At 37.7% G+C, this 27,498-nt stretch overlaps 1 protein-coding gene across 1 annotated transcript in view; it reads right to left on the bottom strand.

Annotated features, from left to right (window-relative positions):
* LOC140162033 (uncharacterized) overlaps positions 1 to 27,212 on the bottom strand; it is a 31,744-nt gene extending 4,532 nt beyond the window's left edge. Inside the window, exons 1-10 of the mRNA XM_072185323.1 lie at positions 27,155 to 27,212; positions 24,962 to 25,086; positions 16,765 to 17,061; positions 14,634 to 14,726; positions 10,521 to 10,671; positions 8,043 to 8,363; positions 5,346 to 5,684; positions 3,471 to 3,794; positions 2,290 to 2,709; positions 362 to 510 (exon numbers count right to left, since the gene is read on the bottom strand). Coding sequence (XP_072041424.1) covers positions 362 to 510; positions 2,290 to 2,709; positions 3,471 to 3,794; positions 5,346 to 5,684; positions 8,043 to 8,363; positions 10,521 to 10,671; positions 14,634 to 14,726; positions 16,765 to 17,061; positions 24,962 to 25,086; positions 27,155 to 27,212 — 2,277 coding nt within the window. The remainder of the gene's footprint in view (positions 1 to 361; positions 511 to 2,289; positions 2,710 to 3,470; positions 3,795 to 5,345; positions 5,685 to 8,042; positions 8,364 to 10,520; positions 10,672 to 14,633; positions 14,727 to 16,764; positions 17,062 to 24,961; positions 25,087 to 27,154) is intronic.
* Positions 27,213 to 27,498: the final 286 nt, after the last annotated feature.

The raw sequence follows: 27,498 nt of genomic DNA, 5'->3' as shown, positions 1-27,498 counted from the left end.
ATGCACCAAATCGTGCCATTTTAACTTCAATTTTCAATTTTTTTCAAATTCGGAGGGGGGCACATCCCCCCTCAGACACCCCCCTGCGTCGCACAAGTGCTCCGGGCGGCGCTTCGCGCCGATTTGCACCACCTAAAAAAAGGACCACCAGCCGCGTAGTCGCTATCGGTCCGCTTAGGGTAACTGGATACCTGCTAAAGAGACTAGTTTTGTGTGCACGTAATCTATTGTGCAAGTCTTAAAATGCGTATGCGTAAAGTCTTACATAAGAATGCACAATATATGCACTGTAGTGAGAGAAATGATTGCACTTGATATTAACACTGGTCATTAAAGAAAAAAGAGCATATCATTATCTTACATATAGTCGGAAGACTTTCTTCGGGAACTGGAGGACTATCTTCCAGGAGTTGTAATATTTGGCAATAGGAATGTGGATCTCTCCAACGTATCCACCAATCCAAACGTCATCTCCTACGGTAGTTTTGAAGTGTTGTGGTTCTGGAGCAGCTGAAATAAAGAAAAAAATAAATGCATATTTATCATAATAGACATAAGGCCTGCGGATCTGGAAATTGACTACATTTAGAAAGTAACAAAAATTATTCAAAAGTAGTTTGTTACTTTCCTAATGTAAAAGAATAAAAATTAAATTTTCACTCCACGCTCAGAGTAACATACTTTTCGCTCTGAATCGAGTACAATTCACTTTCGTTTGATTGAAAGATTGTTGAGATTTTCTATGATTAAATTATTTCACTGCACTCGGATGCGATTTTGTAGTTAAAATTACGACAAGGAATGATTTTCCCCACTTGGATGCGAGTGAACATTACAACCAACAACATGACCAAGAAATGCATTGTCATACTTTTATCCAATCAGAAGCAAGCATCATTTGTTATTATTACTTTGTAGCCCTGCAGGGCAACCATCATAGCTGTTTTTTATTATGGCTATTGTTGACGTTTATTTTTCGGCCTGTAGGGTGTCTAAATTTATATGGCTGCCGTTGGCGCTTATTTTTAGTAATTTTATACACCATAGAATACTTGTTTTAGCCATAACCGCCAAAATATCCCCAGTTCTTCAAACCCTGCCCTCTATCGGGGGGCTAATTTATAGTTTAAGTTTATAGTATAACACTGTTGTTTCTTTGTGAATATCACTCTTAAAGAGAGAGCGAGGTTGTATTTGCTCTTTAAAAACATGAAAAAGAGTGGATATTTCCCCCCAAAAAGAGTGAAATCGCCCACTCTATCAACAAAAAACGTGATTATTAACACTCTCTGGTTACTGTGTTACTATATAGCAATCTATTCTTTGTTTAAAATGTTGTTCCAAGCGGAACAATTTGAGACCACTTTGATCAAAATCGGACCATTTCATATTTTGTATGTGGACAATGGTGGGGTCGAAGATTTAAAATTTGACCTTTATACCTATAACTCAAGAACTGTACATCGGAGATACGTCAAACTATACATTTTATGTAAGCCTAAGAGGAATACAATTAAATGGTTTATATCGATATGCGCTCAATTTTGAAATTTGAGACCTGAATTAGCAGCCATTTTGGATATATACAATTTACCATGTTCCCATATTTCCTTTTTCTCCCTTTTTGTTGTTCAGGAGGGTGTTTAGAGTCACTAGCAAACAAAAACATTGGTGTTCCAATAAGCCAAATCGGCATTGGAAGTTTGCAATGCATTGTAGGACAGTTTTTGCATCTTTGGGACACTTTGTCCTTTGACCTTTGAGAAAATTCAGAAATATTGGGTTTTTGTACGTACGAAATATAATGTAAAATGTTTTACAATAATTAAAACAAATACAAAAAATATTAGTAGGCCTATTTTATTTTTAATTATTTAATATTTTTAATGATCAATATAATGACAATAATAAGAAAAATAATAATAATTATGTCAATTTTCCCGATATGTCAGAGGTCAAAGTGTCCCAAAACTGCTTTCAAAAACCGGAAGTTAGAATGGCGATTGGGCTTATTTTGTCTAGCTCAAGCGTAAACTGACTTGTCTACTTCCCCGCACTGCAGTTCCCCTTTGGTACCCCTTCGGCCGACATACCATAAATTCATTAGGTCTGTAAATTATCCATGACATTAAGAATTCCATCTGATCAAGACCAGTCAAAACTTACGCTATTCTGGACGTTTCATCAAACACCAACCACCGGTTGACTTTATCAGCAGTGTTGCATGCTGTTTTGAAGTGCTGTGTGATATTGAACCGGCAACTCTTGAAGTTACTGTTTGATACTTACGTAAGACAAGTAGCTTTATCGTAGCCCTAGGGTCTGAGGATACAGCCACAGAGTCGAAGTCATCTTCGTCTATAAAATTGCAGTCTACCGTCTTCAAGTTGTCCTCCTTTCGAGCGGTGTAGACCATTGTTGAGAGGCGCTTGCCTTTTCTGCCATTAAATCCTAAACCGTTGGATTGATACATCTGGACATAGTCATTGACGTCAATGCCATCAGTGTTATCGCCTGTGACATCCTGGTTTCCTAGTTGCCATTGCATGTCCATGTGGTCGTCGTCTAGGGTATTCAGGCCTCCTGCGTGCACTGTTGAACATATGAATTTAACAATGGCTCCCTCTTGAATACGGAAATATCGTGCGCTGATGCTAGTAGCATCCATCACGCCGTCGTATGTTCGAATATAGTCTTCCTCAAAAGGCGCTGAAGGGAGAAGAGGGAGAGAAAGGACGAAAAAGATGATAAGGAGTACAAAGGTAGTTTGTTGTTTGTAAAATGCACTTTGCAGGAAAACTACTTAACAACTGTTCAGTGCCAGATGTGGTTAAGTGCAATAGCTGCCCTGTGAACATTCGGTGATTTACGCACATTGTATTGTACTCATCTATACAATGGAAGCTCTTCAACTACTTCTGGCACTGAGCAGTGGATAAAGATAATAAACATAATTTGGTTTGCATATAATCACGATGCAGTGTTTTTGTTGCCGTTTCGGTCCCTGCACTCCTTGTATTTACACGTATAGGCGGCGAACATTTCAGGGGGCCGGGAAAACACAATTGTTTCAACAATTCCCAATTTTGACCTTTCATCAACAGCCAAAAAAGGTTGACCCATTTTTTTTCGATGGTTTGAAAAAAAATAGCCTAATAGCCGCCTAAAAGAAAAATATTTTATGCATAGTTCCATTTTTTTAAAACCTTTTTCGGAGCGATTGCCAAATAGAGTGCAACTCCTATCCCAAACCCTAACCCTAACCTAAACTCCGTAAACGAGGACTGGACTCAAGTCTAGCAAGTTGCACCCTTTTCGTACTTATGTGTTCTTCTAGAACCAGTTGGTAGTAGAAACTTTCTTGGTTTCACTTTAACAAGTTCCTCCAACATTTTTGAAATGAGAATGTCTCCATGTCATACCCCTGTGCATGCTGGATATACATTCCATGTCTTACTAGCTTTACTTACCGTGATTTGTGCACATGACACCGACGTCCTGAGTGTGATCGCAGTCGTCGGGATACACACTGGGTTGACACTTGTCAATTCTCTCTTCGGTTCCGTTGCATTGTAAATCGGAATAGATAGTATATCCACTACCGCCAGGAAACACGTTATATGCATGTGCATGTTTATGTGGCAATCCCAATTGGCGGCAGATTACCTTGGCATCATCATCATCGAAGCTGTTGTCACAAATGGTTCCCCAAGCACCAAATACATTGATTTCAACACGACCTGAATAAGTACTGGTACCACCGACTAGCCGTAATTCTGACATTAATTTGTCCGCTGTAAGAAAGAAACAAAGCAAGAATTATAAACTAATTCACACAAGCAAAGTTTCTACTGACAAAAATAGCAGACCCGAATCACGTGACATGATGAGCGGCCATAGACGTCTGGCAGATGATGCCTTCCCTGATCCTTACCCAGCAAACACAAAACGTTTTCGACATCATTCGCAAAAGGTTATAAAAGGTTGTCAGAAAACGTTTAAATGTCGGGTTATATAAAGTGTATATTATGAGTATAAAACGTTTTCATAACCTTAAAAAACATGTTTTGATAATCTACTGCTCAGCAAACAAAAATGTTTTTCAGAAAACGTTTAAATGTCGGGTTATATAAAGGGTATAAAAACGTTTTAATAACATTCCAAAAACATTCCTGAAAACTTGATACAAAACATTCTAAACAGAATGTTATTTTGGGGTTGAAAAAATATTTTGCGAAAAATGTTTGCCCAAAATATTTTTAATAACGTTTCAAAAACGTTTTCATGACCTTTATATAACCCGACATTTAAATGTTATTAAAAGGTTTTGAAAAAAACATTTTAAGAACATTTCTGTGTTTGCTGGGTTCAAATATTTTAACATAATGTTATTTAAGTATTGACACAATATTTGGCAAAGATGTTTGCAAAAATAGTTTACAATAACATTTTTTGAAAACATTTAAAAATATTGTTGTAGTGTGTTTTCATTAAAACGTTATCATGACCTTTATATAACCCGACATTTTAATGTTATTAAAACGTTTTTACCTAAACCAAAAGCCAAAATATAACTTATTTAAAACGTTTTTAAAACGTTTTTGTGTTTGCTGGGTATTTAGGTTCGGTTCTGTAGCTTGGATGTATACGTCTCTATAAATTTCACATTCTATTCTGAGGTGAAACGATGCCTTTTATGTTCTGGCGTCTGGATCGTAGGGGAGAGAGCTTTCTTGGGGTTTTCCTTTGGTGCAACATGCTGCAAATGCATCAACATTTCTTAACACATGTTCTTTGTTAATGTTTCATAAGATAGATGTCATTCGAAAAAAATGGACAAATGGGGCATCACAATGCGCGTAAATAAATCACCCTTCTTTCTATGTTGAAATATTGTGAGCATAATTATTAGCTTTGACGCTATAGGCGTATTTATAACAGCTGCCCTGATTTGTCCGCGTCTTTAGCAATGTTTAGATAATTATGTTGGTCAATATACTTCTTATGGGAAGGGTAAGATTCAGGTTGCTGCTATACATGAGCAACAACATCATCAATCTTGACCTAACCCCTAACCGGGCCCCTAACACTTGCGACTTATTCCGTATTGAGCGTATTCGGTCACGTGGACTAAGCAAGATCCGTGCTATTGCTATGCATAGGGTTTTGTGACACATTAGTGACGGCTTCAAAACCCAACCGCCGCTTGCCCACCGGTTCCTCCCGATTCCTTCCGGTTGAAGCTGATTTTTATTGTTCAATGGAACACAGTTCAACCGCTATCAAACGCCGGTCGAGTTTTGAAGCAGTCCTTTGGAAGAACGAAATCAAGAAATACTACTCACCATCGTATGTAACATTTAATTGGGCTGATCTTTTCACTGAACCATCTTGAAATTGACAGGTAATTAGACTTCCGTTCATTGGCGGGATTACCAGCTGGCTCTGCATTAAACTGACAGTTCTTGGTATACCATCAAGTGTGTCGGAATCTTTGGTATCATTTAGAGGTGCACCAGCCATGTCCCAAGTCACCGTTTGATGCGGCCCACAGACCGTAGTATTGAATATACACTTGAATTGTAGGGTGTCCCCTGCTACGACTTCGACTTGTGGAATATCAATCCTGGTATTTGTTAAAGGAGCATAATCGGTGTCGACCATTTCGAATGCAGTAGAGATATCTGTCGGAAAGTTTCAATACGACGCATTGCTTATTATTTTAAAACTGGTACCACTAAGGGTTATAATCAGTGGCGCTACGTTTCAAGTTTCAAGTTTATTTCACCATCATCATATCATATAGGTAACAAAATATAGAGAAGAGGATGGTAGGACAATCACAAGAGCAAAGCTCGAAAGACGTGATTGCCCTCAGTGCAAAAACGAAAAGACGCCTACAAACAACAGACAAAGACGGGGGTGAAAAACGGCAGACTGACAGTACTAGTGCAGACAGACAAAGACGTTGGCAATGGCATTTAAGGAAAATTATGGAGAGGTGGGGGGGGAGGTGGTACCCTAGTTGTCAGTTACTGCCATTACTGGGTCCCGGTGTACTAAACTGGTGTTGTCATTGCCCAATTGTGCAGTGACTCATTTCGGAATGCGATCATGAATTTTGATGGAAAAACAAGTTTCCACAGGCTTCGATAGGACTCAAACCACTATTCCAAGCGTCGTTGATTATCAGTCCCGCTCTTTACCGCTCGTCCACATTTTTTTTCACATGGGACTGCCAAAGTGTCCAACCAGTCTTTCATTTCTAATATAACCAGCAGAAATAATCGATATTTCTATTGTGGCCTGCAATATCATCCATCCATCGGAACATTCGCGAGTTGATTTTGAAAAAAAAACCTGATAGTCGGGGCAAGTTGAAGCCTGTTAAAATCGAAAATCTTACACTAGAAGCCCATTAGTTTAACACCAGGTTTTGAAAAAGATATACAGTATCAAGCATTATACTAGAAGGAAGGGGGCTCTGAGTGACCCATGTACACGAACAATAATGTTAAAGACCAAACTGTAAAATGGACTAAACTGTTGATTTCAAGCAATGTCGGATGCAGCTGCTGCACACTCGGAAATGTGCTTATGATTTGATGAAAACCATCAAAGGATTTTAAATCTTTAGTGTAAAATTTCAAACGTATAGTTATGATGTACAATATTTCGTTGACATGATTTTAATTTCACAACATAGTGTGCAATGTTTGTCTGTCTTTTCACATGTCTTGAGTGACAAAGAGAACAGTATTTATGACGTTAAAATCATTGACATGTACATGTATTTAACTTAAAAGAATAATGTGAAATATTTATCTCTTCTGTTTTAAGGGGGAAAAGAAAATCGTTATACCTGTATCATGATAAAACAGTAAAAACAGTAAAAGCAATTTTGTTTTGTTGTGTAATCGATGCATTCTTTTGATTTCACGAAGGAACTCTTGATTACTTTGATCATTGATTCACATGTACAGCCCTCTTCCCTAGTAAAAGTGGCACAATTGTGATGTTACCCTTTCGTTGTTAACTAAACATATCTCGAGATCTCGAGAGCTAAGGCTCTGCCCTTGCAGTTGATGTAAGGATTATGTCACAAAACTATTTTGTAATTACGAAAGAAGGCGCTTTTTACTTGAGACAGGCTGTATATCTTAACTCTAGAACTACTGAGCCATATTTTGTAGCACGGACTAAGAAAGCGGGGTGCAACCCCCTCTAGTCGGGTATCTAGGTAACCAGGTTTTAATGTGCATCCCCCTGGACTCTACCAAACCAACTTTGTTAGCTTCCTTTTATAGTCCTATAACACATTCAAGATGTTAACAAAAAATATTTCCCGGCACTCCGGCCATATTCAAGGTTAAAGGTCAACACAGTGGTCAAATCAATCTTGATTACATAACAAGCAATTTAAGACCAATTGGAGCATTTTTAATTTTTGGCCCCTTTTTGCTTATAACTCAAGAAATAACTCCTTGCAATGAGAGGAATAATTTGGTGTGCTTGTTAACCAGATTTGAGCAACTTTGAAATTTGACCCCTGTGTTGACCTTTAACCTGGGGGGATGCACATTAAAACCTGGTAGATACCCGACTACTCTTATACCGTTATATTTTTAGCTATAAATTCTACAAACATGCGATTTTCACAGAATTGTATCCTGAAAATTAATGTATATAAAGGAAATGGCCATTTCAACCTAATTAACCTAAGTACAAAGCAGTAGCTCTTACTATAGAAACCAATGGTTGGTCTCACCCCCCCCCCCCTCTCTGGTCATTTTTATGGCTGGTCCTACCCCGGGTAAGGTGCTGAGGTAAAAATTTCATCACTTAAATGAGCGCAAAGGATGGCTATACAATTAGCTTAGGTCGTTTGGCCGTAAACACGCATGTTTTGTATGACGGATAAAACATCTTAGGGGGTGGGTTGGGGTGGTACAACACACCTTCCCCTTCGTATAGTTATAGGGTTAAGTCCAGCATGTAATCACTCATCCGACATTGCCCTTACGAACTCTTGATTAACTCACCTTTAATAGTCACAGATTTGGTCCTTTCACACATTGACGTCTCGTTGACGTAACAAGTCAATGTTTGACCATCATATGTGTTATTGAACACAAAATCAAGTGTACTTGTGGTGGTGAAAGTTGCGGAGTCTAACACTTCCGTTGCCATGGCAGGAGCATCCACGCCGTCCACCTTCCAAGTAATGCGAGAGTTTGAAGAGCATTCTTGAGCCTCGCAGATGACATGAACGTTCGTGGTATTCTCTATTGTGTTATCATCAAAACACAATACTTGATCTTTAGCAACCAGATTGCCGTACATGTCGCCTAGCTTGTGTCGCTCTGCAAACCAAATTGGTAGAAAGAGTGGTACATTAGAGGATCAAGGACTGATTGCGGTTTTGTAAGAATCGAATACAATGAACTGTTCTGTACAGGCTATGTAATTCGCTGCAAATGTACCATTTTTAACCCAATATAACTTTAGGATCTGTGCATCTGTGTGTTGGGTCATTTATTCATTGCGATAGAGCACTGACAGTCTGACCGCCACTTGGTAAAAGATGCAGCAATGCTCTTATGCTATGATTTTATTTTTTCTTTAGATTTCGATGTATTCTACTACAACGATATTCGTAATTTTAGTCAATTAAAAGATTTGCTTTGTCAGTTTGCGAAAGTAAAAGTAAAAGCCTGCCTATAATGAAAAACAGAGATAAAACGACTAGTTTGCGTCTGACGTCACCTGTCAATCAAACTCGAGCATTGTTTGTTTACAAGTACCGTGCGGCCCTAATTTGGTAAAACAACCTAACTCGAAGATAGAAGTTTTACCTAATTAAGGCTCTGCTGAAAAATATTTAGACCTGCTTTGGTGAAAACCCCAAATTTTAGGAACACAATAATTAGTTGGACACTTGAAAAAAAAAATGAAATGAAGGCTTTTAAACTTTTTTCAGTACAGTCCTAATTAGGCATAAAAGTCTATATCGAGTTAGGTCGTTTTACCAAATTAGGGCCGCACGGTGATGATATTAGTTGCTGAACACGGCGGTAAAACCGGGCGCGTTATTGTTTGTTTTGGACCTTCAAACATACAAACCATCTCCAAAGTTAGGTCTTAATAGTAGGACACTTTCTTTTGCGAAGGCACCATGTCGCCATTTACTGCTATTTCTTTTCTCCGATCGGCACCAGATAAATCGACCATCCTTGTACGCGCTTTTAACCAATCAAGGATTGTAGAGCATTTGATTGACAGTGACGTCAGACGCAAACTAGTATTTTTTTTATTATTTCTGTCTTCAATTCGTCGGCCGTATCACATACTGACGCATTTACAAAATACGCATTTCGAGAAAATTCGAACTTGAAAATCTAGCGATTTTCATTTGCTGCGTAATCTTGATTAAAATATTATTCTCGATTAAAACCAGGGTAACAGTAATGTAAATATACCATATTTTCAATATAATTCACTTATCACTATCAGAGCATAACTTATTCTGCAAAAAATCAATAATAAATACAATAATATGTGAAAAGGACTAATGTCAATTTCGCCATTCAAATGACAAATACGTCGCGCAAATACGTCAGTATGTGATACAGTTGCGCAAATACGTCAGTATGTGAAATGGACAAAACAGCCATTTTGCCGTGCAATGGTAGAGTCGCGCAAATACGTAGCGCAAATACGTAGCGCAAATACGTCAGTATGTGAACGGCAAATTCTTCATATTGCAGATACGATATACTGGGCTTGCGCAGTATAGGTGATCGGCAAATACGTCGTTATGTGATGCATACATTTCAAGGTTTTAAGCAACTTTGAGGCATGGTTTTTGGTGAATATATAGAGTAGAACATAACAAACTAATATACCAATTTTCTCAAAAATGTTAAAAATGTCGAATACGTCAGTATGTGATACGGCCGACGAATTATAGCATAATATGATATAAATATCAGCATCTAAACGACTTATTTCCTCATTAGGTTACAAAAGCCTAGAACGTGTAGAACAATTATGTAACATTTAACAGCCCCTTTTCAGTCAAAACGATGGCAATAATTAATTCCATCAAACATTGTATGTGGTATAGCTTATGTAGTGGGACTGTCACCATGGTGACACACCACGTCAAGCACAAGGTTACTTCCTACGATCGTATGTAACTCATTAAACTCTCGGGTTATGTACTGTCTCAGGATATATGACAACACAACCGCAGAGGAAATCTCTGAAGTGAAAATGAACACCGTGATTGTTTAAGGCAGTTGTATCGTATAATGTTAACCTGTGATAATGACGATGCGCGCGTCAAATGTTTCTGATTTGAATACAGGTCCTTCCAATAATTTGAATATTAACATAGTGACATAAATTTGACCATGGTTAAAGTAAAGTTGCACCGGGAAAACATTATTGTAAATATTGTTAAACTTATACATTGCGAATTTGACAAGGTCTTGAACATTTTTTAATTTAAAACCAACCTGTGTCCAAACCAACGTCTTGATCTATCCGATACGCAAATATCTTGGGTACTCCGATATTACTTAATGTATCCAATTTAACAACTTCTTCCGACACACGTGATCCCGGTAGGTAAAAATATCTCACGCCATCTCCTTGGTTGAAACCAATCTGTGGGGGTAAACAATTTGATTTGTTATGGTATGTTTGGGTTTGATAACTCGAAGAAAGCTCCCCCAACCCCCCCAACCCCCCCAACCCCCCCCCCATTGGTGTGCATTTGAACACCGGGTGGGTTGGGACAGTCAGGGTTAAACACCAGTGTTGGTCTCGATCTCGGATGTCAAGGTCTTGGTCTCGGTCTCAGACCTCAAAAGTTTTAGGTTCGAGACCTGATTTTCTGTTGTTGTTGTTCATTACCAATATATGAATACAAAACCCACCCAAGTCCATACTTTGGTTAAATTGAGTTAAACATTTCAAATTGTTGCTTATGCATAAGCCTGTCATAATGTATAAAATTTGAACCCAAATCCACCCACTACGTGCGTCTATTAAGCATGTGAAATCCAACATCATGTATGATACATATTTGTTTTTTAGTTTTCTCAAAATCACTTTCGATGGACTTGGGTGGGGTTTGTATTCATGTATCCAATTCTTACCTCAAAGTTCAATGAATGTTGAAACTCACAATCATTCATGTATATAAATAATCGAAATTTGTTGACTGCATAATAAATTAAAATGTCATGAATTATTATAGTGAGCAATCATGCGTAAAATTGACCAAAAGGTTTGCACTAAATAATATACAAAATGGCAAAATAATGCAGTATTATCACTCATTAATAATAATGATATTTAAAGACTATTACCCCTTGAAGTAAATATTTGTACGCAAGTTAAAAAAACGCCACAAGAGCATGTGATCCCGTGACAATCTGGATGCGTGTAGCTCCGAAAGGCCTTTGAACTTAACGAAAACTAACCTTTGATAATCCCCTGATTTTCATTAGGAAACGAATTTGGAGAAAACCTGTTAATAAAATACTATGATGAGCCACCAGCCTGAGTGGCTCACGCTCCAGTAATTTCAGATGATTGAGCTCAGTAATACATCAAAGAATGTCTTCCAATTCATGAAAACAAATAGATAATCAGCTTTATCGGATTAAAAGCTTAGAGGGAAGGTCTTGCTGCACAGCGAGTGTTTGTAATTATCAGAAGGTTTTCTCTAAAGTTATTCTCTAATGTGATAATTTCTGCTCTAAAAACCCACAAATTCCTCATTTCTCCCATTCCAGGCGAATTTCAACCAGTAAACCAAGGAGGCTTCATTTTAACAGTTCGCATGTCCTAATGACCCACCATCTCCTAAATGTGGGGAGCTTACCCACCAAACCAAACATTGCCAAATAACAATAGAAGTGCCCCCCCCCGATTAAACCAATGTCTCGGTCTCAGTTGGTCGCGGAACTGAGAGGTCTCGGTCTCGGAGGGGTGGTCTTGGTCTCGGTCTCGATCTCGGTTGGGCAGGTCTCGGACCTAGAGATCTTGACTACAACACTGGTAAATACTCTACTCTTCTCAATTGAAACTGCCAGCTACATGTAACAGGTTAAGTTTGATTTCTCTGTACACGGGACCCGGAGGGAGGGGGGGGGCACTCCCATTGTGGCCTGTACACCATCCGCGATAATCAACTTTTGAAAAGCACCCTAAACAAGGATTTAACCCTTGGCTAAAACAACACCCTAAACAGGTGATTTTATTCCTTGCATCAAATTTCATACCCTAAATTTCATTTCCGCGTATTAGCAATTGCAATTTTGCTACCCTTTTTCCAATATTTTATGTTTTTGACATCCTAAACGCGTTACGCGCGTATCTTGCTGACCCACGAAAAACTTCCCTTTTTACGCGTTTTCATTATCTCGGATGGTGTACAGGCCACAATGGGAGTGCCCCCGGGCACGGGACAGACGGCTTTACGGATTCTCTAGCTCACGATTCATTTACCCAAATAACACTAATAAGTGCTAATTTAACGAGGTCGACACATCCAAATATCCACAAAACTACCAGCAGCATTGGTCAGTTTCTTGGCGTTTCTATACAACCAACCAAAATGTAACACAAAACTACCAGCAGCATCGATCAGTTTCTTGACGTCTATACAACCAACCAAAATGTAACATAAAACTACCAGCAGCATTGGTCAGTTTCTTGACGTCTATACAACCAACCAAAATGTAACATAAAACCACCAGCAGCATTGGTCAGTTACTTGACGTCTATATACAAACAGCCAAAATGTAACATAAAACTACCAGCAGCATTGGTCAGTTTCTTGACGTCTATACAACCAACCAAAATGTAACATAAAACTACCAGCAGCATTGGTCAGTTTCTTGACGTCTATACAACCAACCAAAATGTAACATAAAACTACCAGCAGCATTGGTCACTTTCTTGACGTCTATATACAACCAACCAAAATGTAACATAAAACTACCAGCAGCATTGATCAGTTTCTTGACGTCTATACAACCAACCAAAATGTAACATAAAACTACCAGCAGCATTTTCATTATCGCGGATGGTGTACAGGCCACAATGGGAGTGACCCCCCCGGGCACGGGACAGACGGCTTCACGGATTCTCTAGCTCACGATTCATTTACCCAAAAAACACTAATACGTGCTAATTTAACGAGGTCGACACATCCAAATATCCACAAAACTACCAGCAGCATTGGTCAGTTTCTTGACGTCTATACAACCAACCAAAATGTAACATAAAACTACCAGCAGCATTGGTCAGTTTCTTGATGTCTATACAAGCAACCAAAATGTAACATAAAACCACCATCAGCATTGGTCAGTTTATTGACGTCTATATACAACCAACCAAAATGTAACATAAAACCACTATCAGCATTGGTCAGTTTCTTGACGTCTATTTAACCAACCACAATTAGAGAATAAAGGCATTGTTTTAAGCCACTGGAGTGCATCTATCGTCTCATATAACACAGGCGACAAACAGCGAAGCTAAGCCGAGTATCACGGGTGTAAGCCAGAAGGCAAAGATGTAATAAGCCAAATCGGCATTGAAAGTTTGCAATGCGTTGTGGGACAGTTTTTGCCGTTTTGGGACACATTGTCCTTTGACCTATTGGCAAAATTCAAAAAAATTGGTTTTTGTGCGTACACAATATAATCTAAAATGTTTTACAAGAATTAAAACAAATATAAAAAACATTGGTATTTTATAAATTAATTATTTTTAATATTTTAATGATAACATTTATGACAATAATAAATAAATTAATAATAATTACAGCAATTTTTCCGATATGTCAGAGGTCAATGTGTCCCAAAAGTGCTCTCAAAAACCGGAAGTTATAGTGGCGATGGGGCTTATGGCAAATCACAATCTTTTGCTTGTCAGCAGAGTATTTCTTCCTAACCCAGTGTTGCCAATGTTGCTTATAGTGTACCTTAGCTTGGTGATCCGTTAGTATCACCTTGGCAGTGGCGTAACCAGTGGGGTGGCCGGGGGGCAAGCTGCCCCCCCCCCCCCGGGCACAAAAAAACTGGGAAGAAGAGCAAAAAATTGGGAAAGAGGAAAAGGGGAGAAGGAGAGAAAAAGAGGGAAGAGAAAGGGGAAAGAAGAGAAAAAAGAGGGAAGAAGAAAAAGGGAAAGAAAGAGGGAAGAAGATCTATAGGGCCTACTACTTTCTTTGTGAAATTTGTACTCTGAAACACTGACTTTTTAGCTTCTAATATGCCAAAAACCAGGAGCTTCAGGGGCTCCGCCCCTTGACCCCACCGGCCTTTGCCCTGGACCCCACCAGGGCCCTAAGCCAGGCCCCTGGACCCCACCGTTAAACGCTTCGCGGCAAGCCGCTCGCACATAAATACTACAACTTCGGATCAGAAATTGGGAAATTTTTCAATCTTGCCCCCTCGGAAGGTCAGGTCTGGTTACGCCCCTGCACCTTGGTGACAGTTTCAAAAATCATTTTGTCATCGCCAAGACAAACGTTACCAATATCATCATAAATAGCTTGTAAAAGTTCTACAAAGGAAGAATGGATTGTGTGTTTTGAAAATATATAAGTGTACCTGAGCTCCGCGGGCCCAATTTATATCTTCGTAGTAAAAGATTCCAGCGGATTGTGTGCCATCTGTGGCAAGAATAACTTGAAATGAGTTTACCTAGAGTATAAAAGAAAGTAAAGAAATAACTAAAACATTATAACGAGTTATACATACTGTCAAGATAACAGGATTTACTCTATATACGTGTGTCTTCGTCAAGCTATTCATTCATTCATTCATTCATTCATTCATTCATTCATTCATTCATTCATTCATTCATTTATTTCCATATATAAAAATATACAACTACATCAAAAATAAAGAAACACAATATGGCGGAAAAGGCAGGCCTGATAATTGCCTTTCCCTGACGAAAACACAAAACAAAAATTATGAAATCAACAAAAATAAATAAAAATGACTAACAGACATGACAAATTACAGTGCTCGAGAATGGCCTAATTGTACTTAGAGATAAGTTTTTGTTTAAGGTGTTTGCGGAAATGTTTTATGGACTTTGAGCCTTTAATTTTTTTTTTCTAGAGAGTTCCAAAGTATGGGCCCGCTCGTTCGAATGGAATGGTCGGAAAAAACTCTTTTATTTTTTGTTAACTGGAGATCATTATTTCGTCTTGTCTGGTAGTCACGGATGTCAGAACGTTTTGTAAAATACTCATTAAATGAATTGGGTAACTCATGTATGGAATTCTTGTACATAAATACACCGAGTTCAAGAGAATACATAGCTTCTATATTTAAAATGTTGTATTTGGCAAATAAAGGTCTGGTATGACTTCTATAATGACTATTAGAAATTGTTCTTATTGCCCATTTTTGGAGTTTGGTCAGTTTATCTAAATAAAGTTTACATGTATTCCCCCAGATTAGAATTCCATAATTGAGGTACGGCAAAATAAAAGTACAATATAAGATATATAATATTCGATCAGGAATAAAGTGTTTTAATTTGTTCATGATACCAATATTTCTCGACAAAGTTTTGGAAACGCAGTCAATGAAAGACAGAGATAAAAAGAATTTATCGCGTCTGACGTAACGGTCAATTACGATCCTTGATTGGTTAATACAACTTAATAGCGCGTATTAAAAAGGAAGGCCCATTTATCTGGTGCCGATCGGTGAAAAGGAATAGCAGAAAATGGCGAACAATTAAGTACTTTTACAAGGCAAAAAGCAACTTTTCTAGGCATTGTTGACATGATACCTTCACGAAAGAAAGTTTCCTACTATAATTTATAAAGACCTAACTTTTGAGACGGGTTGTATGATTAAAGGTGCAAAATTAACAATTAAGCGCCAAAGTTCCACCGCCGTGTTCAACAAGTCATCATCACGACACTTGTAAACAAACCGTGCTCGAGTTTAATTGACAGGTGACGTCAGACGCGATAAAGTCTTGTTATCTCTGTCGTTCATCATATTACGGGAAGCTCTCTGGTCACTGCACTGGATTGTGCCAAATATATTGACGTCACCAACATTGGTGGCGCACACCATTTAGATGGTCTAGGCTATTTAGGGAACTGTGCAATGTGAGGACTCTGAGCAAAAAGCTATGATCATGATATTACCAATGATTATCAAATATATCTTGATGGATGTAAGTTGACACATGTATATAATGCAAAATTTCTTGGTATTACTCTAGATCATAACCTCACATGGAGGTCGCATATAAATAGTATATGTAAGACGTGCTGTAAGAATATCGGTGTACTAAACAAACTCAAACATTTCTTACCAAAACCCAACATGTACCACTTTTCCTGTACCCTTATCTTGCCATTCTTAACTTACGGTATAATATTGAGGGGCAATGCCAATAAAAATGTTTTTTTACTTATTTTTCTTTCTTGTGTAAATATCTAAACTTTAGCATATTATTCAATGTAAAGGTGATGCATTGTCTTTCAGGCCTTTGACTTTGAAATGCATCTACCTCATCACATCATTATTTTTCACATTGATTATCTCTGTTATGGTGATTACACGACGTACATGTATTGATGATTATGAAAATAAAATGGATGAAATGAATGATTGAATGATGATGTTGAATTTCTTGTTCCTGTATATAAAGACTTAGCAATACTTGGTTTTTAAAAAAATGAACAATTCAACAGGCAAAACTTACATCAGAGGCTGCTGTGGAACCGCCAGTATAGCTGGTATAGACCCACGTAACAACAAACAAATATTGAGCCTGGAATTGGCACATGACACGGTCGCAATCGTTCAGCACTTGGTCAACGACAGCGAATTGCGCTTCTGTACTGTCATTTCGGGTCGGCATTTCTCGAAAGTAAAGCACTCCGGAATACAGGTTAATGTCACTCCAGAAAGCACTGATTGACGCGAAATCCAGAGGAAATGGTTGCGAAGTGTAGCCAGCAACACCTGTTGTAAAAGTTATAACTCCATTTATTCCAATCTGTAAAGAAAGTATAAATAATAGTTATAGTTCATAGGGGCAATGTCGGGAACTACGTCACGCTATTGTTCGACCTAGGCTACATCATTTTTAACGCATGCGTGTTCGTCAATACAGTTTTAGTCTCCTCCACCTTCGCAACACGGTATGCAGAATGACTGGAATCACACTGACGGCGGAGGAGAATATTAGCTGGTCAAACGGTTTAATTCTATCAAGCATTATAATTATACTGGGCCAATAAAGTATCCTTACACTTGGAACAATAATCACAATTTCAAAACTGAACAATATTAGGGTAAATTTTTTTTTTAATAGATGAACTATCTAATCCTGCACATTATGACACCACATTGAATGCAATGTGACTTCAAGAAGCAAAGTTACAAGCATTTGATTAGACGAATGTCCAGTTTTAAAAGTGACGAACTGGCCTATTCAAAACTTTACAGACTAGACATCTGGTTTGAGAGTAGTGAATGGATAATTTATGCGTTTGGCTTTAATTTAAAACAAAAGGAACAAAAGAAAACTGAAACAAAAGAACTGACAAATAAAATGAATGTTATGAAAAGTACAGAGAAGTAAAAACTGAAATAAAAACTGCTTTAAATAACGCTTCATTGAAGAATCTGTGTTGTCTCTTTGTTTCGCTTGTTGGAATCTGTTTGTGCCTTGTATAGGCCAGTTTGTCACTTTTAAAACTGGACCTTTGTCTATTTAATTGCTTGTAACTTTACTTCTTGTGGTCACATTGGATTCAATGTGGTGTCATAATGTGCAGGATTAGATAGTGCATCTATTAAAAAAACAAATTTACCCCAATATGTGACCGTACAGCACGAATGAGCCGTAAATGTCCTCAATTGTATTCCGAGAGATACACGTAGCACCAAATTGAAATACATATTCATATGACCTTCATGCCCATTTTACACTGTAACTCGGAATACAATTGAGGACATTTACGGCTCATTCGTGCTGTACGGCCACATATTGTTCAGTTTTGAAATTGTGATTTTTTTCCAAGTGTAAGGATACTTTATTGGCGCAGTATATAATACCTGAACAATCACCGTCATTTGATCGAATATATTGTATGCTCAAAATATAATTTAAAAGTTGTAAACCTGTTAACTTATATATTTGTGTACTGAAGTATAATGACATGTGAATAACATCATGTAGGAAACAAAATGGCCTCTAATGGCCGCCTATTGTTTAGACCTAGGCTACATCTTCCGGTTTGGTTACGTCATTTCAGATGCCCATCCCATTGTCTATTATTCCTGTGTGAACCTGAGTTTCCCCAATTGCTCAGTGCAATTCACAGTACATTGCTTGTCCCAGGAGGATGTGAGTTCATAAGGGCAATTTCGGGGACTAAAGGTCACAGTCGATGCGAAGAGATGAGGTCCGACCAACAGCCATTATAACGAATGTTTCATGTTCTACTAATTCCAGCGGACGGTCTATGGCTAGTAAGGAATCGTCTTTGAACATGCGCAGATCTGGCTGGTCAAGAAGATATATAATATCCCGAATTTATAATACGCCTTCCAGTTCGATCAAGAAGATATTTAATATCCCGAATTTATGATATGCCTACCAGTTCGATCGGATAGACGAATCTATTTTCACGCATTCCTACACCTCAATGGCAGCCATAGCTGGGACCCCCCTTAGGTTTATCCCACCTAAAATGTGAAATGATGTGGCCTTGGTGGGGATATTAAACTGCATCCCATCACCCGTGTTACACATAGACAAAAGAAAGATGAAAGTGTACTACACAATACGATTCAACATCGATTTTTAAGCGGATTCAATCTATTTATGAGTTCGAGTTGGAGTTAGAGTTAGAGTTACATTTAGAGTTCGATTTAGAGTTACAGTTACAAGTTGGAGTTAGAGTTTCAATTTAGTGTTCGATTTAGAGTTACAGTTACAAGTTGGAGTTAGAGTTGCATTTTACAGTTAGAGTTGCATCAAAGAATAAAGGGCCTACTTTGATGTCAGACAGAACCAAAGATCATAAAGGTATATTCATGTGAAAATTGCCATAGCTTGTGTAAATTTCTGCCTAGTGACACTTCCCTGGTTAAACATGAGAGGTTTAGTATTTGTGTGCCCTAATGCAGGACTAGAATATTTCCAAAGGCATCATGCACATTACTTTCCCAGTGGGTGGGGGCATGGTGGTGGTAGATTCAAAATAGCCTTGATAAAATGGTTGAGTATTTTACCTATTTATGTTTATGTGCCCGGGCGTGGTGATTATCTTAAGTTCCCACACAACATTGTTTAACATAACTGTAAAATGTACTGCTGTAACTCTAAATTGCTCCTAACAACTCTAACTTGTACCGTATTCATTCCAATAGGCGCCCAGTGCACGTAACAAAGTCATATGGGTTGAGCGCTTATTTTTTACCTATTTGTTTCGTAAGGGGTGTTTATTAGAGACGAATTTATGTATGTTATAAAAGGGTCCTGAGATGTTGTAGTAGCTTTTCTGATGCAGAAAATGTAACTAAATATTGCAAGTTAACACGGAACTTCTAATCTCTCCCAGCTATTTCACTGTATCTACGTTTATCTGTCACTTCTACATTAATGTTACCCACTAGCTAATTGACAATACCCTAGGTGGGCGCTTGTTGGGCCATGGGCGCTTATTGGAATGAATATGGTAACTGTAAATCCAACTCTAAAATGTAACTCTAACTTGATCTCTTATGTGCAACTCTAACTCTAAATCGAACTCTAAAATGTAACTCTAACTCTAAAGTGCAACTCTGACTCTAAATCGAACTCTAAAATTGCGAATTATAATTATCAATCTGCTAAAAACGCGCATTGCAGACAAACGGACACAATCGAAGCTTGTCATTGGTTAATACGTCTTGTGGCATGGAAGTATGACGGGGCAATATGGCCAAAGTCACTATGTGCGATCATGCGTGACAGGCAATTCCCGGTATCATAGTAAGTTCCCTGCTTGTCCTCCAGCAAAATCACTCTATATGCCGTAGATGTGACGTCATAATCGATTAACTACCATAGCAATGGATGAATACAATCTTTGAATTCACCGCACTGCGCTGCAGGCAGGCTGCACTCATCACCTGTGTATGCCTGCAATCGTGGAGCTATTAAAGATGGAGAAGCAATAGATTATGTAACGCATCGTTCACTTGTGCCGATTTGATTTCCGACAAGCTATTCTTCAAAAGGTACCTTTTGTTCGAGACAAAGGGCTTCCGCCATTAAATCGGTAAGCTGACCTGACAGTGTATTAACGCTTTACCAAGCAGGCTACTGTCAGTAAGTTATCAAACGAAAGTCGTGTGAACGCGGCTACTGGAACGAAAAGTACCCTTTGTTACCATACAACCCAAGGGTGTGATTGAGTAGCCGTAAGCACAAAATGCACACATTAGCCGCCGATGCACAGTTGGTTGTCACCCAATGACTTTAGGTGTTTCATTTAAATAAATTGAATGCGCTTGCTAATCGATTAAACATCATAATATATTAAGGCTGCTATGTACGCCATGTCTATAGTACTGTATAATAGTAATAGCTACGTATACATGTAACATATGTTTTCAGTTTCCGTAAGTCTATTGTTCAGATACGAAAACGCAAGGGATTCAGTAAGTTTACTGTACATGATGCAGTCATGTCTACAGTAGAATTCATCTCGACCTTTGCAGGACTTAAACCCCATTAAAAGCTATTAAACCAAGATAACACTCATTGAAACAGCTCAACTGATTAAATCGGATCTTCTCTGGTTGTGCACAAGTGTCTGTTTTCATGTGCGATATCGCAATAAAGCTGGTATTATAGCTTCAGTTGGGTAACCGATTATAAAGGAAACGAAAGGAAACAATGGTATGTGTACCTTTGTGCACGAAATGAGACAATTGCCTGCTTTTTGTAAACCAGCATTCTTGAAAATGAGCAACATAATGATTGTTGACTTAACACGGTTTGGAAATAATTTCTTCATATTTTTGGTGTTATCTGTCGTTTACATATCCTTCCTAAAACACAAAAGTGCGACCCTCTCCAAACACCTAAATTAGCTAAAAATTTAGGACATGTTACAAAACTATATTGTCTAGAATTTTAGAAGAGTACTTTTAATATTGGCCGGTTATTTTTCACACAGCGACGTTAACTAGGCAATGTACTATTACCTATAACATTTTTTATTATTATTATTTATTATCTTTACCCAGGGTATGCCCGAATCAGCTTAAAGCTGTTCTAACCGGGGCCCTGCAATATACAATTAAGTTACAACAATATTAAAAGACACTCATATAAAATATAGAAATTATACATAAAAACACATTTAGATATACAAACAATTATGGCACGTAATTTCATATAATCATAGGTATATACAACTTTTAAAAACATCAAATCATGCGAATATGCAATCTACTTCAGATGGCTACTTTTATACATTGTCTTAAACGACTGAACATTAACAGCATTTCTAGTAGGCGGGTCAATATTATTCCACAACTTAACGCCACTATAGCTGAACGAAAATTTAAAAGACTCAATGTCAGTACCATGAACAATGGGTGGAAGAGCTAGCAAATCAGCTGCAGCTTGCCTCGTAACACGATCGTGATTGTCACGCACATTAACTAAAACACCAAAGTACGAATATTTCCAAACATCTAAATTAGCTAAAAATTTAGGATATGTTAAAAAACTATATTTTCTAGAACTTTATTGCTTTTAATATTGGCCGGTTATTTTTCACACAGCGACGTTAACTAGTCATATCCCCATACTTTTAACGTAGGGCTATTTGTAGAGGTCACGCGTCAATGGGAAAGAGCACTGTGTATTGTGTATAGGAAAACGGACAGTAACTGCAGTATGAATCTGACTTCATTGTTAACTCTGAAGTACCAATCAGCTTTAATAGAGGTGATTGCCTGGAGATAAAACATTATGGAACACCGGTGTCTGACCGCTGTTTTAATGGTCTAGCGCCCTCTCGTCTTTGACACTGTTAATTATTATGACAAAATGCCAATCCGAATGAAAAGGTCCACTTTTTTCTGTAAAAACGTTGAAAATCACAAAAGATCCGCTTATGAGCATGTCGCACCCCAATGCACCTGTGCAGGGCCGCAGTGTCGCCCTTCCCTCGTATCAATGTCTATCTCCCTATTTTGCTTCCTCCCCCCTCCGAATGATCAGTCCCCCACTCTCTCCCCGGTACCTTCTCTCTCCTCTAGAGTTCTTCTCTTTCTAGTCTTTACGTCTCTCCCTCTCCTCTCTTTCTTCCTCCCCCCATCCCACTCTCACTTGTTCAGTCTCAAGTATCCCGTCCCTCTCCCTCCCTTGCGAAATTTATCAGTATGATCCATGACTGAAAATAAGCTCTGCAAAATAAACATTTAAAATATACAAGAGTCTTGCATATATGCCTAACCAATTATCAGATTAGCTTGCGAATGAATAGAATAAATTATCTTTGCTCCAATGCAATTCTTTTGTATTGTATTTCAATATAAAACATGATTACCAAATCGCCACTTGTACGCGCCTCATTGGGAGATATTTGGCTAATATGAAAGACTTTTGCTTATAACTTGGCTTAGACGCCTTGGCGTAAGTGCATATACACCAAACACAAGTCAATTGAAGCCGTACAATTTACCGCGAATTTAGGACCGTAAAATTTAGACTCTTCTTTTGTGCTAGATTAGCACCCAACCTTTCATCTCAAGGTTTTATGTCAAACATTAAGGGCTGGGGTATGAACGTTTGGACAGTATTTATTTTGGGACATTAGAGCACATCAGACATATCGAATTGCATTCTGAATGCGAAGAATGTCATTCTGATATCAAATAATTTTGATTTTTGAAATTCGCAATTTAATACACATTTTATGGCAAATCATTAAAAATTGATATTTTTGATATTTAACAGTACTTGAAGTAAACTTTATAAATCTGATGATTTATACTTAAAGTGTATGTAGGTGGGATGAAAAGCCGACGGTCAATTGAAAATTTTGACCTTTCGTATTGAAGATATGGATTTTTTTTCCCAAAACACCAAAACAAATTAGGTCTTTTTGTGAAAAAAATCCATATCTTCAATATGAAAGGTCAAAATTTTCAATTGACCGTCGGCTTTTCCTCCCTGCTACATACACTTTAAGAATATATCATTCGATTTATATAATTTACTTCGAGGACTGTTATATATCAAAAATTTGAAAAATATCAAATTTTTATAATTTGTCATAAAATAGGTATTATATTGTGATTTAAAAAAAATGAAAATTATTTGATATCATAAAGACATGCTTCGTATTCAGAATGCAATTCGATAGGTCTGAGGTGCTCTCATGTCCCACAAAAAATACTGTCGAAACGCAATAAACGCTCATTTTGGATCCCTTAACATAACTTACCAAAACGAAAACTGAAAATCACGAGCTTCAAATTATTAGTTTTTAAACTTAACAAAATGCTAAATCACACCTGGGAGGCTACTACTTCAGAATAACAATGACTTAAAACGGACACGGAAACAGAAACTGAAAAGATAAAACGACGGTAAGTACCGGTATAGGCCTATATAAAAGTTGTTTCACAAATTGACATTTTATTTTATTTCAAGAAGGATATTGGCATAAAGGTCTTGGGAGGGGATGAGGGAGGAAGAGGGGGAGGAGGGGATATGAAGAATGAGAGTGGGACTGGAGGAAGAGAGAAAGAGGAAGAAATGAAGAGAAATAAATAAATAGAAGTACATAAGTAAATATAAGGAAAATGATAGGAATGAGAGGGGACAAAAAGTAAGAGGGGATGGAGAAAGGAAGGGAGAAAAGAAAAGGGAGTGATACTTTAGCAAGGAAAGAATAAGTACAGAGAAAGAAAAAGAAAAGAATGACAAATAAATGTAGGCCTTATAATAATTATTATAGAAACTAAACACAGCCCCCCCCCCCCACATAGACCTAACACTAACAGCACTATAGGCAGCCATTCGATGATGTCAATGCGTTACTTAATTTAAACTTCAGTCCAGAACGGTAAACTGCATATCCGTCTTTACACGCTTTTCAATGGGAAATTAACTTTGCTGCTTGGATGATGTCACGAGAGGTTAGCCTTTATTCCGTATTGAAAAGCGTGTAAAGACAGATATGCAGTCGATCGGCCTCTTCAGTCAGATGTATTTCACACTTGCCAAGCACAAGTCAATGATACTAATCTGACAGGTGCATTTCTTTGACATCTATGGTTCAGTGCATCGGTACCTCGTCAACGTTGTAGTGCGGGGCGATATAGTCAGAATTGTATTCATCCATTGCTATGATAGTTACTGCGGCGTATACATTGAATGGTTTCTTATATATAGACGAATCCAATTTCACGCATACATACACCTCAATTCCAAAATGTGAAATGATGTGGCCTTGGCGGGGATATTAAACTGCATTCCATCACCGTGTTACACGTAGACAAAAGAACGATGAAAGTTTACAACACAATACAATTCAACATCGATTTTTAAGCGGATTTAATACACCCAATTGGGCAGTAACGACACCAGTTTTGTGTAGACGGGACCCAGTAATGGCCGACTGAATTCTGACCATCACTTGGCTCGTTGGATTTGTCTATAGTTCAAGGTAGCCCAAAATAGGGGAATGTACGAGCTAATGTAATCGGATTATCGGACCAACTTTACAGCACCAAATCACATTGTGTTCCAATATATGTGACCGAATACATAGAAGGGTTTCTTATAGTTGGTAGTAAGATGTTTCAAAGTAAGGGGATGTACGAGCCAATGTAATCGGACCATTTACAGCACCTAATACATAGAAAGGGTGTCTTACATATATTTTATCGTAAGATGTTCCAAAGTAAGGGAATGTACTAGCCAATGTAGGAATGGTATGAAAGGCATCATCTCCTGATTTTATCTCTGTGTCCAAATCAGTATTGTATGGTAGCAGGAAATCTGCAAACAAACAAACAAAAATCAAACATCAATGTTAAATTATATAAATGTTACGAGGTATTGTTGGTCGAAGCAGTCTAAAAATTATTCATTATCTGAATCAATATAGTATTGAAAAATAACACTTTGGTGTTCATTCCACAAATCATATACTTTGAAAACTTGCTTAATTTATTGTTGTTAATGAGTTATGTACGTTTTACAAAAGTGTTGTTGTTTCAGCCCTCTTTACAACATAACCCAAGAACCACAGGACCTACAAAAGTATATCTGTGATATTTGAATTCTTCTACACGCTCGCTATGAATTAAGCAATGCAATTTTTGCTCAAGCTCACTACCATTCACAAGATGCTGCAAACTACTTTTTTTGGCTGCTTCGATCAACAATACATCGTACACCCTTAAGGGCTGGGGTATGAACGTTTGGACAGTATTTATTGTGGGACATTAGAGCACATCAGCCATATCGAATTGCAGTCCTTCTGATATCAAATAATTTTGATTTTTTGAAATTCGCAATGTAATACACATTTTATGGCAAATCATTAAAAATTGATATTTTTGATATTTAATAGTACTTGAAGTAAACTTTATAAATCTTATGATTTATACTTAAAGTGTATGTAGGTGGGATGAAAAGCCGACGATCAATTGAAAATTTTGACTTTTCGTATCGAAGATATGGATTTTTTTCCCAAAACACCAAACAAAAATTAGGTCTTTTTGGGAAAAAATCCATATCTTTAATATGAAAGGTCAAAATTTTCAATTGATCGTCGGCCTTCCTCCCAGCTACATACACTTTAAGAATATATCATTAGATTTATAAAATTTACTTCGAGGATTATATAAAAATTTGAAAAATATCAAATTTTTATAATTTGCCATAAAATTTGTATTATATCATGATTTTCAAAAAATTAAAATTATTTCATATCAGAAAGACATGCTTCGTATTCAGAGTGCAATTCGATACGTCTGAGGTGCTCTCATGGCCCATAAAAAATACTGTCGAAACGCCATAAACGCTCATTCCAGTTCCCTTAAGTACACGAGGAAACGTCTTCCAGCCTTTTTGTTCGATAGACCTTCTCACTTTGTGAGGTGGAATATTAGTGCTTTACATGATTATGCCAGGTAAGTACACGCTTTGTTAATAGCTGTTATCAAGGGGGTGACACTAAATTCACGGTTGTTCTATCAAGCACGCAAACGAATGACAAATCCCGTTGGTTTGCTAACTAGAAAATGAGACCAGTGATCGATCCGTTATGAACCATTATGAATAATTCATATTCGACCCCATGATCAAGTTGACGAATACTGACGCCGTTAGTTTTACGAACTTTGTCTGTTCAATGAGAGTATAGCGCGCCCCCAATACATCTGGGCACAAAACACTCGAAAACGATCCGATTTAATGAAATGGCGGACAGGCATTTCCCATCAGGCATCGTGATATGTTTTTCAAAGCAAGTCTACTAAATTAATTTGGAAATGACTGTTTGCAATAGTAGTGTCGAAATAAGGACTTGCTGTCAGTAATGCGAAGAAAATGCGTGACAGGTGTAAGGTATGAAATACATGTAGAATTTGAAGTATAGAAAATATTTGACATCACATCTGACCTTCCATTTTGGCGCCATTTTGAATGTGTGTTTCTATTCGTTTCCTTGCGTGATAATAATTATCAATCTGCAATTATCAGACATATTGGTACTTGGCTTCCGGAGTGAATAAGTATTTTTAAATGTATGTAAAGAATTTCACATCATAGTGCCATTTCAGCTATGCATACACAACACCAAAATGAACCAACTCCTGATTGGTCACAGTCTGCGTATTCCGGAAATCGAATAAATCAATGTCCTTGAACATTTTAAGATCCATTGTTGCTTTGACATAGCTGGATGACACTGTGTACACTCAATTATATATCATTGTGAATTAACATGTCTTTTAAATGCAGACGAACCGTGTTTGCTTCTAATGTATTCGATAAAATTCCATATTATTGGGATAGGATTCTATGATGCAGCCGGGTGCGGCCACGCCTTGTCACCAACTGGCTTTAGCTGTAGTTTCAGTCGCTGGAGCTCCGCACTTCAGACGATAAAAAGGCATGTAAATCTCAAAGTGTATACACTTGATACATTTAATATTTGGCCTTTCTTTTATAACGAAACGGTATACGAAATATACCAGCTTATAGTTAATAAAGAAAGGTGATTATACGTATTCACTTATCAATTTGACATGGATGCAGGCCCCGTCTGCATATCATGACTACCGCCCGCAATACGCCAGGGCACACATTTGAATAACAATACGCTATTTACATATCAATGCGCCTCATGCTAATGAGTTGAGCCCTCTCCGGGAATTGCTCTATGCTGTTATTACATGGGTT

The sequence above is a fragment of the Amphiura filiformis genome, chromosome 10, assembly GCF_039555335.1.
Source record: "Amphiura filiformis chromosome 10, Afil_fr2py, whole genome shotgun sequence".
Lineage (NCBI taxonomy): Eukaryota > Metazoa > Echinodermata > Ophiuroidea > Amphilepidida > Amphiuridae > Amphiura > Amphiura filiformis.
This window is presented reverse-complemented; position numbering and strand designations above follow the sequence as displayed.